This window comes from Podarcis melisellensis (assembly GCF_964234715.1).
Source record: "Podarcis melisellensis genome assembly, chromosome: 3".
NCBI lineage: Eukaryota > Metazoa > Chordata > Lepidosauria > Squamata > Lacertidae > Podarcis > Podarcis melisellensis.
Genome location: NC_138530.1, coordinates 21,292,630 through 21,308,400, shown reverse-complemented (window position 1 = coordinate 21,308,400; position 15,771 = coordinate 21,292,630). Strand labels below are relative to the sequence as shown.

At 40.9% G+C, this 15,771-nt stretch overlaps 1 protein-coding gene across 2 annotated transcripts in view; it reads left to right on the top strand.

Moving 5' to 3' along the window:
- CAMKMT (calmodulin-lysine N-methyltransferase) overlaps nucleotides 1-15,771 on the top strand; it is a 232,689-nt gene that overhangs the window by 187,312 nt on the left and 29,606 nt on the right. For both annotated transcript variants that reach the window (XM_081904356.1, XM_081904357.1), the window contains exon 7: nucleotides 5,110-5,170. In XM_081904356.1, coding sequence (XP_081760482.1) covers nucleotides 5,110-5,170 — 61 coding nt within the window. The remainder of the gene's footprint in view (nucleotides 1-5,109; nucleotides 5,171-15,771) is intronic.

Sequence of the window (15,771 nt, the reverse complement as noted above, 5' to 3'; positions counted from 1 at the left end):
AGTAGATTCAATTATTTCAGTGGGTCTTCTCTGAGTATCACTTAATTGGATATTATCCCAGCTTCTACTTTTTGTTTATGTTTAGACCATGTACACATAATATCACTCATAGTAACCTTTCCCTAACTTCATGCAAGATGCATCTCCACTCAGTTCATTACCAATTGCCCAGTATTTCTCTTAAAACAAGGGTTTCTTTCTTGTATTGGAATACGTTTTATTAAATCTAATTAGTACATATGCAGGTAAACAAATTTGCACTTTAATATGACTGCAAATTATTCCCTCTCAGTTAACTAAGTGTCTACAATAGCATGCAAGCTAAGTCCCATAGTGAATATTAATGACTGTTAGAAATTGAGAGGGGAACGCAGAAGGTATCTGTTTGCTTTGGTTCTTGACGATAATGACATTTGCATGTTAGGGGTCTTCATTTAGTGGCGGAATACTGGCATGTCAAAGTTATGGAGAAATCTCTTTGTTAGTATTCACTAACAAATAGGTCCTTTCCCCCTCAATTTTATTTAATTCTGTTGTGAGGTTGTTGTTTTTTAAGGGAAACAATGTGTGCTTACAGTATGCATACAATGGTAATACAAGGATATCGAGAATCAGACTTCAAGAACACTGTGCCCTCTTTGGGGGACCTCAATACAGCGATATCTGTGTCAAATTCTTGGAGAATTCAAAGATGAAGGCAGTCCTAGGCACTTATCCCATCTTTTAAGAATGTGACACACAGATGCTTTAAATTGGGGGTAGGGGTGAAAGGGGAAGGGGATATTTTCCCTCTTATAATATTAAGCCAGGAAAATGTTGTTGATTTTTTTTCCTACCTAGAATCTACAGTTTTGCAGTGTGCCATATAGTTATGCATTATACTGTTGCTTTCTCTAGTACCTCTGTAAAAGATGTACATGAGGAAAACATTTTTAAGAATCAATAGAGTTGAATCAGGATATATTATAACCAACTGAACTGCTTTAACCTGGCTGATATTTTGCTTCCACTTTTAGATTTTTAGAATCACAAATCAAGCACCAGACAGCTTTAACAGTATCTCACAGGTCTATTATAAAGTTTTCTTGCAGTGTCAAAATCCTTTGTGTCATCCAATGATCTATTATGCAAATAGAACTTTTTTTAAAAAAACCAATTTTTTAGGCGTTTTGGATTTTGCAAAGCAAATCTGCCATGACAATCTAATTGGTTTCTGTTTCTCTATATGGTCAAAATATACTGCTTTGAAACAATCAATTATCAAATATACTTTAGATTAAACACTACCCATATCAACCCACTGAATTGCAGCTGAGGACAGAACATAAACAAAAATATTACTGACCTCACACTTACATGGAAATAACACAAAAAAATCAGTTGAATTTATTAAATGTTTTAGTATTAACTTGCAGAGCTGTTAAAATGCACAATAACTTTCAGTGCCATTGTCAGGATGCTTGAATAAAGATTTGTACTCACCTAGAAACTTCCCTAAGCAAATACGTTTCAAAAATTGTCGATTCTGTGATGGGGGGTTACAAAGTGCCTTGTTTTGTGCTCTGTTGTTGAGCTATTAAATTAAAATACCCTTCTTGTTTAAAATTAGAGTTTACCTTTGTCCTTTAAATTTCTTTAAAACTTATAAATTATATGCCACTTACTATATATATATATATATATAGTCAAAATGGTGTCAACCCAGGAAGAGAGAAAATCACAGTCAGAAGCCGGGAAATCACTAAGCAAGCCTGCTAATTATTCTTAATGGGCAAGATGAACACATTAAGAAACAAATGAATACATCAGCGAAATGTAATTGAAAATCGACCTGGCAATAGTGCTTTGCATCTGAGCATTCACTTTTATATTATCATCATTGTTATACTTATTATTGTTGCTATTATTAGCATTATTCATAGAGGATATCTAGGGGTCCTGCTTTTGTGTAGTTTTGAATTCGTTGGTGGTGGTGGGATTTGATTTACCTTTTTACTCCCCCCCCCAAAAAAAAACACCCACTGAGTGTATTGTGTCCCATCAGTCTTTGATGGGTTTATTGTCAATTCATTTGTGAGAGTAATAATTTCATTTACTACAGGGATGTCAAAGCATGTGCTCTCTTAATACAAAATCAATATATATCAGGTATAAGGAACACAGAAGCCGGCTTTCATATTAACTATTCCAGTTTTTAAGCAATCTCTTTCCCTATTGTATAACATTTAGGGGTACCTTTAACAATAAAACTCCAGTGTGTTGTAGTGCGCCATGCAAACATGAATGTATTCTTTTTAAAACTCTGCCACTGCTCATATAGCACCATATTATGGTATAAGAAGCTATAATGTATAGCTGCACCTCCTAATCTGCACTGAAATTAAATTACACTTGTTAGTAATTGCATTGCATAGTAACACTACTGTTTTATTAATGTATTATTTTGTCTTAAAATTGTATTTCCTACTTTTTATAGTTTTATGGCTCTATTAGTAGTCAAATCAATTGCCAAAGGAAAAAAGGAAATGTGTTAAAGGTGAATTTGGTAATGTACCTGAACATCAAATTTGTATTTTCTAAATTTTAATGAAATAATGATCTGAAATTCATGCCATGGTCCAGTCTACAGATTTCTTAGCCAGATCTCATTCTGAAAGTTATGTGGTATATTTAAACTATTTGCACTAATGTAAATACAGCTGAGAACTTACACATTCACTGATGGAGACTTTCAAGGAGGAGAAATGGTTCAGGAAGCTGCTTAAAAGTGATCTTTATTTTAGCTTTTTGTTTATCATTTACGTATGAATTGAAATATGGTATCTAGAAATGTGAGACAAGCTTAGAGTGTATTACAATATCCACAATGCAACCCACCCCCACAAAAACCAGTAATATTATAATATAGCTATATTGTGTATGGCTCTCCAAATAATCTTAGAAAATCTAGGTTTTAAAGAGAAGATTGAGAATGGATTCTGGAGAATAAAGATTTATGCACTATGTAAAATATGTTGTTTATGATCCTGCATCCAGCTATAAATATATCCTATGTAGAAGTTATTTTGATTTGAGTAACAAATGTTTGTGTATGTGTGTAGGATGTAGTTGGATGCAGGTCTGAACCCTTCATGATTACACAACTAAAACAAAATTATTGAAGGCATTTTTTTTAAAAAAAGTATATGATGTTTTATTAGCAGATTTGCTTAATTAACCAAATAATACATAATTCTTTATGATATTAGTTATGCCCTTTCTTTTCTCTATGATTCGGATCACGGTGTTACACAGAACACCATGGAAACATGTCAAAAAAATAATAATTCAAAACCCAGAGGGCTTTTTTTAATGTATTTTTCACAGCAACAACATTATCTCTACTGTTTTGTTACATACACACACACACACACACACAAATGTCTGTTACGTTCATAAACTTCATTATTATGGCTTTCTGAGCCTCTGTTACTCTCAACGGTGATGCATTAGAGAAATGTGTTTTCTTTGCAAACGCCGCTAATGTGATTCGCAAGCTGCTCCTGCGGCAACTATATCCATGCCAGTGCTACAAACACCACTATGCTGGGATTCCCCACAAGTCTATGTGTGTCATAATAGCACTGCTATTTGTATTTCGCACATAAATCGGTGAGAACGGGAATGGGGACAACTCACCTAGGACAACTCCCCTAACAATATTATTATAACCTCTATGTCAGAGCAAGTCTACCTGCTAAATATAAAGCAGCCTGTTGACCTCACATTATCACTGGTCAACGACATAGCAGGATTGAATTGCTACTCTTGCCTCATACAAAACGCTGCTGTAGCTACTTCAGGGTAAGCCATTTCGCATGTCCATGGTTTTTAAGGCCGGTGTTGAAGGCAATTCAAAGCGTGTATGTCTGGAAGGATGCTCTCCTGGTTTTGAGGCTAGGCAGTAATTCTAAACAGAAGTGGCTTTTCTTGAAAGCCATGGGACTGATTTCCAAGCAAATGGGATAAGGAGGTACTGGATTTCTTCAGGAGGAAAAGTGGATAACAATTTAATAAACAACAATAACAGGCAACTTTCAATAATTTCTCAGTTCACTGGTTCCAATGAGAAAGTGCTGGTAGTTTGCCAGGAATGATGGTGAGAAAGAGGAGGCTAAGAGACCGATGTATACCCCAGGGTGATTTGATTTTGGGGTGATTTCTTCAATAATCCAGAGTACATGTGTTTCAAGGGAAGTTCAGGGGTTATCAGCCTGGTCCCTACCGCCCACTAGTGGGCGTTTCAGGATTCTAGGTGGGCGGTAGGTGGTTCTACAGCACAAGTTGAATCCTCCTTCCATCGAGAACTGGTGGGCGGTAAGGAAATTTTACCATCAAGAAAGATGCATTAGTGGGCAGGAGGTATAAAAAGGTTGACTACCCCTGGGCAAGTTTAACTGGCATAAAGTGACTTTCATGTATATCTGTTTAAAAGTTAGGGTTCCTTCAGCTACCTCTCACATTTGATGGCTAATTATGACAAATTTTATCCATTTTACTTTCCATCGGGGACCAAAGTATCCTTGATGGGATGTGTAAATACTTCAGCAAGCTTGTGATGGGAGTGGGAGGTGCTGCATGCTCTGAGGGTGAGGGTGGGATACAAATAAATTATTATTATTATTATTATTGTCTAAAGGTGCAGTCAAGGGTGGATGATGTCTGTCAGTGCTGTTCATCTCAATGGGGCACACATTCTGATGTGTATTCCCAACCACAACTAGTCATTGTGTGTTAGCCCATCACTACCATGAACATCTGGAATGTGATGCCTTCCAGATGTTGTTGAACCACAACTCCCATCAGCCTGGACCATTGGCCATGCTGGCTGGGACTGACGGAGTTGGAGTCCGTCAACATCTGAAGGTCATCACACTGACCATCTGAGCGTGATGCAAATGAGCCGCAGTGGTCCTCACATTGATTAACCAAGATTAAGTGGCAGTTCTTGCGCATGTGTGCTCATAATATATAATAATGACTATGGTTGCAGAAATATTTGCCATGAAAAATTAGTAGCTTTTGATCCGTCAGTTTTATTTTATGGATGATTCTTAACCAGTGTTATAGATGTAAGCGATATAATCAGAAGAAACCAAAAGAGGTTCAGAGCCCAAGCAGTCTCAAGCTGGTAAGACACTTCTTATGTTTCTTTTACATTGTTCCTGTATGAATTTTTACCCATGCTAAATGAAAGTAGGATGAGGATGAAGCGCTGGCACGTTTTCAAACTTGTGCTTGGCTCTCACTTGGAATCAATTTTGTCAGAGAAAAATTATATACCAGTCTAACATGTATTGACTGAACACTTAGTTGTGGTTCGAGGACCCGATCCCCGCATAGTGGAATGAAAACACAGGGACACGTGATATAAGGTTAATGGGCAAGAAAAGGCCACAACTTTATTGATTACAGCAAGTGAAAAGGTATTGGCTTAGGCATTGGATTACGTCAGCTGACTCCACCCACTCGGAGAGGGGTGAGTCTAAAACAGGGGGGTTTATTCACCAGTAGCTGGAGCCTGTTGATGCTAATCCAACTATAAGCTCTCCCCTGATGTCACCGAGGGTCGTGCCATGGCCTCCCGCCACGCAGGCATCGGACAGAACACACGACCGCTGGATTCCTTTAACAGAATACCCAAAAATTGAAGGCGTAGGCGATGGCCACACCTAGCCCTTCGACACACCACAACACATTATTCCAGTGCCTAAGAGTGAGGCCGGGAGGCTGGCACCGCAGCAATTTAGGCTGCTGTACATGCCCCCTCAAAGGCACCTGGTTGGGTGCCTGGCCGTGGCCGTGGGCGCCAGCCAGGTGAGTGGGAGGCAGGGGGCTAACGCCCCCTGCTTGAGGCGGAGACCGGCTTCCGCCCACAACCACTCCCCTCTCTTGCAGGAGGAGAGTCTCTTTTTATGTTAATCCAAACTGCTTCTTTTCAAAATTCTGAAACATATATTGCTTTGCTTGCACAAGAAAAAGTAACTTGTGCTACACATCATCTACCTTTAGCTACATGCAAAAACGTCATTTTTAGTACTGGCCACAGTGGTGTAGTGGTCAATTTTGATTCCAGGAGGCCATCATGACATCCCACATAAACATACCCCAAAGGAGAGTCCCCAATTAGAGGCAGCTGTGTCGACCCATTATTACACATAGGTAAACCCAGAAGTATCACACCAACAAGCAGCAGTACACAGCGTAAAATCTGATTTATTTTACTCAGCATGACTGCGATCCTGTGCATTGTCTTCTGGGATGAAGGTCCCTTGAACTCAGTGGTGCTTACTTCTGACAGCATATAGAGTCAGTTTGTAAGACACATAGAGCTTTAACAAAAGATCTTCAACCAGCTGAAATGTAACCCTTAGCTTTTCGTTAGAAATGCAAGCAGTCCTGCATTTACATTTACATTAAGTAGGGACCCCTTCAAGGAGAAGAGAAGAAGGGAGGGCCAGAGGTCACTGGTAGAACATCTTCTCTGCATGCAGAAGGTCCCACTTTCAATCCTTGACATCTCTGGCTGAGAGGGACTCACGTCTATAATCCTGGGGACCTGCTGCCAGTTTGTGAAGACGATACTGAACTAAATGAATGGATGGAAGGATCTGACTCAGCTTCCTATGTTCCTGTGGAGTATTCAGCACTACTTGGTTATTTCCCTCATTCTCTGACTTCTTCTATGCTAATCTGTCACAAAAACTTGAAAACCTCAATAATACCTCATTCGCTTTGCCTCAGCATCATCACTTCTGCTGTGAAAGGTGTCTTACACTGGATTCCCCCTCTGCTACTACAATAAAATAAATACTACAGCTACAACTAATAATAATAATAAATATTTCACTGATGGCCATAATCAAACTCAGCAGTATCCCTGCTGAAGGATGTGTGAAGAGCGTGAAGAAGCATTCACTAAAATATGTATGTAGCAGACACTACTAAGTGATTCAGGGTGGCGCTGTGGGTTAAACCACAGAGCCTAGGACTTGCCAGTCAGAAGGTCGGCGGTTCGAATGCCCATGACGGGGTGAGCTCCCGTTGCTCTGTCCCTGCTCCTGCCAACCTAGCAGTTCGAAAGCACGTCAAGTGCAAGTAGATAAATAGGTACCGCTCCGGCGGGAAGGTAAACAGCATTTCCATGTGCTGCTCTGGTTCACCAGAAGCGGCTTAGTCATGCTGGCCACATGACCCGGAAGCTGTACGCCGGCTCCATTGGCCAAAAAAGCGAGATGAGCGCCGCAACCCCAGAGTCGGCCACGACTGGACCTAATGGTCAGGGGTCCCTTTACCTTTACTAAGTGATTCACCACAAACTAGACATGTTTGTTTTTCCTCAGGGGGTGTTACAGCTAGAGACAGAATTGCATTGCCCTTACACTGTAATTAATCTATGTTTAAGAAAGCAATTAATGTCTGAAGCTACCATATACTAAGTCAGACCATTGTCAGTACAAGTCAGTATTAGCTATTCTTGCCAAGGTTAGCTCTTGGTACTTGAATGTAGGTGCTCGTGATTGAATCTGGGTCTTTAGGAATGCAGCGTAATGTACTGTTACTGAACCGTTTCTATCAAAAGATTCAGATGAAAGCATGTTTGAGGCCGGGAAATGTTTTCTTCCTCTGCTCTAACTGTCTCTCTGTCTTGTTTGGAGGCCGGAACACAACTCAGTGGTGGACCACCTGCTTTGTATGACAAAAATTAGGTTCCAATCTACCTTCTCTGTCCTAGAGCAAGGCTGTTGAAGTCCAGCTGCAGCCTGCTCTGATGTTTGAGGTTAAGGGTCTAAATGGCATAGCCAAAACCAATGTTGTATAAGTCTGTTTTAGGCCCATTTTAATGGACATTTACTTAATATTTCAGTTCCAACCTGGAGGCAAAACCATTGGGCAGCTTAAAGCAATTGTTCCTTTTTTATCATACGTACCGAACTTAATACAATCCCATATCATTTCAGGTTCCAAGCATCCAAAATAAGTGCTTTTCTTAAGACCTTAAACCCCTCTGATTTCAGCTCACTGTGAACAGACCCCTGTTTTGTTTCATGCACACCCATATGTAGGTTTCAAATTGCCATGTAGTGTGTGCAAGACTTCATCTCTTGTCAAGATTTACAACCTGGTCTTTTAGATATCAATCAAAAGCACATTTTCAACAATGTCCTCATTTACATTTATCTAATGTTTAAGGTCATTTGTGATCATTTGAGTGTATTTCAGCATATGGAATCAGTGAATAATAGATTTCAGCTCCATGCTGTGAAGAAAGATTGTGTTTTTACAAGACATAATGTTGTTTACTGGGTGTTAATAATCACTAATTAATAAACATATCTAGATTTCTAAAATGTTGCATTTTCTGTGATGGAAATGTCAAGTGTTTAACTTGCTGAGTGCAATAGCATTCTCTTCCTTCTCTGCATAAAATAATTTAATTACAGAAAGATGTGCAATGTTGTACTGCAATATAAAGCACGTTGGTCTTTCCAATTTGATACCTATAGATTCCCATTCAAATATTTCATATCAATAAAAACTGTTTATAGCATACTCTGTGCTATACTACCATAAAACAGTTTGAATTGTGCAAATATACGGTAAATTTTGACTAACATCCTTTTACCCATTTTACTATTTTATTTCTATATCATTGTCTAATATCTCTCTCCACCTGAAAAAATATACTTTCAGGCAATTTCTACTGAAATTAACAGGAGCTTTCTCCCAACCAAATGAGTTTAAGCATATTTTCAACTAGTGAGTGTTCTTACTCAAAGTTGAGTAAACAGATAATGGTTCCCTTGAAACCTAGGCCTTGGCTATATTTTAAAATCATTGCTGCACATATTTATATCCCTAAAATAACATGTTCTCTGCTACAGAATTGAGCTCTATGACCAGATAGATCTGTTTGGTAGCTAGGATTTCTCCTCTCTGAGTGGAACCCCTGTCAGTTTTCGGTTACATTGCTACAGTCAGGTGCCTGTGCCCTCCACAATTAGAAAATGGTTGGTGGTTCTGCCATTCTCCCACTTCTGTGTAGGTTGTACATGGAATATTGGAGAAACAGTATCAACAATAGCCTTTTGTTCCCCGAATACCAAGGTCCCTATTTAGGTTGCCCTACTATATTTTATAGTATATAGTAATATAGTACTATATTTTATATTTTATAGGGGACGCAGGTGGCGCTGTGGTCTAAACCACTGAGCCTCTTGGGCTTGCCGCTTGGAAGGTCAGCAGTTCGAATCCTTGTAACGGGGCGAGCTCCTGTTGCTCGGTCTCAGCTGCTGCCAACCTAGCAGTTTGAAAGCACATCAAAGTGCAAGTAGATAAATAGGTACCGCTCTGGTGGGAAGGTAAATGGCGTTTCCGTGCGCTGCTCTGGTTTCACCAGAAGCGGCTTAGCCATGCTGGCCATATGACCTGGAAAAATGGTCTGCGGACAAACGCTGGCTCCCTTGGCCAGTAAAGCAAGATGAGCGCTTCAACCCCAGAGTTGTTCACGACTGGACTTAACAGTCAGGGGTCCCTTTACCTTTACTATATTTTATGTTGAATGCATATGTCTGTGTAAGGCTCAGGGTGGAGGTGGAGTGCTTTCAAACAGTTATGGCCCATATGTCTAATACAAAATACAAAAGAGAGGTGGCCAATTATGCTTCTTTAAACATTTTATTAACCCTTGCATTACATCACACGTTATGCCTTCCCCCTACATCCTCTAGTTACCTTAACTGTTGGGGGATTCTTTTCCCACCCACCTTTCTATGAGAGAGCCCAGGGTGCTTCCCACCCTTTGTTCATGGTAGGATCACCTGCAGTCGAATCTCAGTGGGGTGACTTCTCTAGCCTTATTATCTAAGTGCTGAGAGGAGTAATCCTTCACTTCCTGTCCCTCCTCTCAGCTTGTGCCCAGGGGCTCCTTCTTCTGCCGCTGACCACGCTATCTTTCTCAATTACATCTGGAAGATATTGGAGGGATTGCCCTTCAAGCAGGCACTTTACTGTCCTGGTCTTCTCTTGCCCTCTCTGCGATCTGGTTTCCCCCACTCTTTCTGGAACCGATCTCCCCCCTCTTTCCTGTGGGTGGTTCTGATCTCCTGCTCTGCCCAGGAGGGAAGGCAGAAGCAGGACTTGCACCCACAGGGTCCCAAGCCACCTAGCAAGGCATCCTCATGCCATTTCCAGAAGGCTTCCCTGGTGCCCACTGTGGGTTCTTCTCAAATCTCCCATAGGGGAAACCCAGCCTGCAGGTGCTGCTCCAACCATCTCCTTCTCCTCTTGGCTCCATCAGAGATGGATGGTCTGACTAAGACTGCTGCTGAACAGGTTGCTGCTTCTGCTGCTGTGTCTACTGGCAAGATGTCTGCTTCCCTCTACACAGTCCCTCCATGGAGCCTTCTTTTTTACTTATCAATTTCATAAAATGTATACAATGCTTGATTGTGTTCTTTAAAAAAATACAAAAACCTTCAAAGCCGGTTTACAAAAAATAAAACAGAGAAATCAGCAAAAATTCACAACCATACTTTAAAATACTAAAACAGACTAAAATTATCTCAACTTTCTAAGCATCTGGGGAGGCTCGTCTAAACAGGAATGATTTTAGCAGGCACCAAAAAGAGAACAGTACACATGAAGACAAAGTCCATATGAAGTCTGACTAGTGCAGAATAAAGTTGAACTCTCATTTCCCATGTTTGGGAAACTATGGTAGTATTGTTGTTGTTTCGTCATGTCCGACTCTTCGTGACCCCATGGACCAGAGCACGCCAGGCACTCCTGTCTTCCACTGCTTCCCGCAGTTTGGTCAGACTCATGCTGGTAGCTTCGAGAACACTGTCCAACCATCTCGTCCTCTGTCTTCCCCTTCTCCTTGTGCCCTCCATCTTTCCCAACATCAGGGTCTTTTCCAGGGAGTCTTCTCTTTTCATGAGTTGGCCAAAGTATTGGAGCCTCAGCTTCACGATCTGTCCTTCCAGTGAGCACTCAGGGCTGATTTCCTTAAGAATGGATACATTTGATCTTGCAGTCCATGGGACTCTCAAGAGTCTCCTCCAGCACCATAATTCAAAAGCATGAATTCTTCGGTGATCAGCCTTCTTTATGGTCCAGCTCTCACTTCCATACATCACTACTGGGAAAACCATAACTTTTACAATGCGGACCTTTGTTGGCAAGGTGATGTCTCTACTTTTTAAGATGCTGTCTATGGTACTAGTAATGCTGCCTAAAAATTGCTTTAGCCCTTTTTTGCCACTGCATCACACTGCTAACTTGTGTTCAGCTTGTGATTGACTACAAACCCAATATACTTTTCATATGTAGCCAGCTTTCCCTCAACCTATACCTGTGCAAAATGATTATGATTAACTTAACAATTTTTTTCCATTTGTCAATGATGCATTTTATTTTGTTAGCTTTGGCCCACTTTTATCAAGGTCTTTTTGAATTTTATTACCATATTATGAGATGCTAGCTACTCTAACATTTACGTCATCTGCAAATCCCGTCATTGATTAAAATTTTGGAAAGTATTCATGGGTTCCATGTGCCTGTCACAGGAATTATGTCGAATTCTAGTGTGCCTTTTCATTTCATTATCTATAGGTTGCCTACTTTATATTCACAATTTCAAAGCACCTATGATGGAATTAGTCAAGGTATTTAACCTTAGTGACCATACATGAAAGCGTAGAGTAGTTGTGTTTCCAATTTCACAGCCAGTTTTGTCTCACCTTCTCCCAAAGGCCTTTATGATGACCTTTCCAAAGGCCAGGCTAAGTTTCACAACTCTGCTGGAGATTTGTCATCACTGTGGGCTTTCCAGTAGCAAAGTGACCCATGATGACTTGAATATTGCCCATGAGAATTGGCAGCCAAGGCACAATAATCGGAACATCTGAGGTTGAACAGTTTTCCAGTAGCCCTGGGTGTAAATCAGGTGCTGATATCAAGGTCAGAGAAAGCAGCAGACTGCCTGACTGTAAACAAAGCACAGAAATGTACCTGATAAAAATAAACCACTTATTCTCAGAGTATATACAGGATATTGTCATAATCTCATTTTATCCTACCACTGGAGCATTTAAGAATTCTTGGTAATGCATCTGAAGATCTACAGTAACGGCACTTCACATTTCTAAGTACCGGTACTTGGGGGGAAATGGATACCCTATTAATGAGAAATAATGTGTAACTTTAGATGTCCTTGGAAAGTCCTTGGAAAGTTACACAGTGAAGTGAAGACCAGTGATAGACTGGAAGGCCATAGCTCAGTAGTAGGACATCTACTTTGCATACATAAGGTCCCGTGATTAATCCCTGGCATCTCCAGGTGAGACTTGGAATGTACCCTGTTTGGAATCATGGAACGCCGCCACCAGTCAATGTAGATAATATTGAGCTAGATGGACCAAGGGCCAAAGCTGATCGCCAAAGAATTGATGCTTTTGAATTATGGTGCTGGAGGAGACTCTTGAGAGTCCCATGGACTGCAAGATCAAATGTATCCATTCTTAAGGAAATCAGCCCTGAGTGCTCACTGGAAGGACAGATCGTGAAGCTGAGGCTCCAATACTTTGGCCAACTCATGAAAAGAGAAGACTCCCTGGAAAAGACCCTGATGTTGGGAAAGATGGAGGGCACAAGGAGAAGGGGAAGACAGAGGACGAGATGGTTAGACAGTGTTCTCGAAGCTACCAGCATGAGTCTGACCAAACTGCGGGAAGCAGTGGAAGACAGGTGTGCCTGGCGTGCTCTGGTCCATGGGGTCACGAAGAGTTGGACACGACTAAACGACTAAATAACAGCAGGGCCAAACAGAAGGTGCTGCTCCTCAGTAGCAGAGCACATGCTTTGCAGATTTGAACCCTGGCATCTCTGGAGAGCAATTGCCAGTAGACAGTCCTGATTTAAATGGACCAATAGTCCAACTCTGTAAAAAGCAGCTTCCTAACAATCTTAGAATCTCCTCCACTTGGTGATAGGTAGAGTGGTGCAAATAAAATGCATATGGGGTGCCACCAAGTTGGATGATAGCTCAGGCACAGTGACCTTGTAAAGTCCCATAATGGATTGCCTTGGACTGACTTAGTCTGCCAGCACAGGGGACAGACATAGCAACTGGGATGATGCAGTTTCCTATATACCAGCTGCAAAGTTCATGACACACACGGTCTGAGAAGGTGTGTCACACAGTTTGTTCCTGTATGGTCACTATATTGTCAATATTCAAGGCATCATGGGTCACTTTGCTACTGGGAAGCTATTCTGTCCCTCAAAAGGATGCCAGGGTTCTGTGAACAGCCTTTCCTGGTGCGTGGTGATATAAAGTTGTGCATCTTTGTATTCTCCTCAATAACCCTGGAGAACGCTTGCTAGCCGCCATACACAGTCCTGAGCTAGATGGACCAATGTTCTGAGTTGGTGTAAACCCATATTCCAATATCATCTTTACTCTTCCAGGTTGTTAAGTGGCAATCTTTCCCACCACCTGCTGCTTCATCCCTTTAATCTGAAGTTGCCGTGTATTGAACCTGTGGAACTCTGGCATGTGAAACATGTGCTCTGCCCCCGTTCTGCAGTCCCTCTCCTTGCAAACGTAAAGCAAACAGAGAGAATGGTCTTAGCCTAGCCATCTACTTTATTTCATGGTCCCTCCCTGTCTCCAGCAATTGTGCAACCCAACAAGGACTGAACATGGTACTGTTTCTGCACATTTGAATGTGTCTTAAGTGCACTGTGTTAAACAGATAGGGCCTTCATCCTGCCTGAAGAAAGTCATCTCCCCCAAGTTGCCATCATATCTACCTGATGCTGAAGAGCTTGTTTTTTCCCCTCACTGAAAACTACCAATATATATGGAAAGAACATTGTTCTGCCAGAAGGTGGCAGAAGTAAAATAGGCACATGCTAGCCTTATCACCTGGTACAAGAGTTCAGGGTGTGGAAGGCTACAGATAAAATCAAATCTTAATTCTCAAGGTACTTCTTCTCAATGCATTAGATTCGCACTGTCATCAGTAAGAGTCTTTCTGGCTTGATCTAGTCATTTTAATCTGGTATATACTTGAAGGGCAATTTCAAATGAACCCTCAAGTACAATACCACTTCATTAAGCACATCTAAACTGTTCCTTGGTTTGAATCTGGTGCCTCAACCAAGAAAACAGGCTAAGAATGTCAACAATCTTCCCTCTCTGACCGCCTCTGGGTTCTGATTCCACTTTCTCATATCCTGAGTATCCTTGTCCTTTTAAGCTGAGCAAGGATGTAAGAGAAGAACAGGTGATAGAAGGGAATAAAGAGAGATTTATTTAAAAACACTAAAAATCCTCAGTACCTTTTGAGCCACAGTACTTTATCAATATACTGGAAGTTTAAGATGCATGTGTGTGCTGAATGTCTAGAAAACAGTGGGTCAGAATAATAACTTCATTTCAAGTATTTGATTCAGATACTTTAGATTTAGTTTTTGTGGTGTGACATATTATTTCAGTTCTTCTCAAAAATAGAAATCCCAGTGAAAAGTTTAGATATTTCAGTGTGCTACCAAGCCAGATTCAAGGTGCTCTTGGTAACATATAAGAACATGGGGTCTGACTATATGAAGAAATTACTGTTCCCATATAGAATTGCCCCTTTGTTAAGATCAGAGGTCTTACAGGAAGCAGGAGCGGAAAGGAGAAGGAAGTTCTCTTGCAGAAGCAGAGGTCTGTTGTGCCAGCAGAACAGCAGTGTTGGATACAACCTATCTTCATTGTGTGGATCCCAATACTTAATTTACAGGGTAAAATATTTGCAACGGGGGGAATTTCTGGAAATCTTAGAAACTGTCATGGGTATCACAAAATACCCAATTCACAGAAGAAAAACTGTCAAAACTGACCTGCAAAAAAACCAACATGAGCAAAGCACTGTGCCTCCCCCCCCAAAAAAATAAATAAATAAGAGAAATTAAAAAGGCAGGAGCCTCACCCCAAACAGGCAACCCTCCGACCAAGCAATAAAAACCACAAATGTAGATACACACAAACATAAACTGGGTAGTGGGGGACATAAACTTGGATTGGGTGCTGTTTACAGATTTGTTAAAATTTAAGTGGCATATAAATTGTCCAATTTTATTTTATTTTTCAACTGTGATGCCCAGAGGTGGTGGTGCTATTAGCTGAGGCACACTATATAGTAAACCCGGGGGGTGTATTTCCTATGGTGGCACCGGATGAATGGAACTCCCTGCCCTCAAAAATAAGGCAGGCCCAGCTGTGATCAACTTTTGATGCCTGCTTTAAAAAGACCTAGCTGTTTATTGAGGTGTTTGCTAGGTAATAATTCTCAGCTTGGGATAATTTCCAGCTTTGCTGACTATAGTGGATGGAATCTTAGAATCCTAGAATTGTAGAGTTGAAAGTCACTCCAAGGATCATCTAGTCCAACCCCCTGCAATGTAGGAATCTCAGCTAAAGCATCCATGATAGATGGCTATCCAACCTCTGCTTAAAAACCTCCAAGGAAGGAGAGTCCGCAACTTCTTAAGGGACAGCTCTTACCGTTAAAAAGTTCTTCTAGATATTTAGTGGGAATCTCCTTTCCTGTAACTTGAATCCATTGATTTGGGTCCTACCTTCCAGAGCAGGAGAAACCAAGCTTGTTCCATCTTTCATGTAACAGCCCTTGAGATATTTGAAGATGGTTCTCATATCTCCTCTCAGTCTCCTCTTTT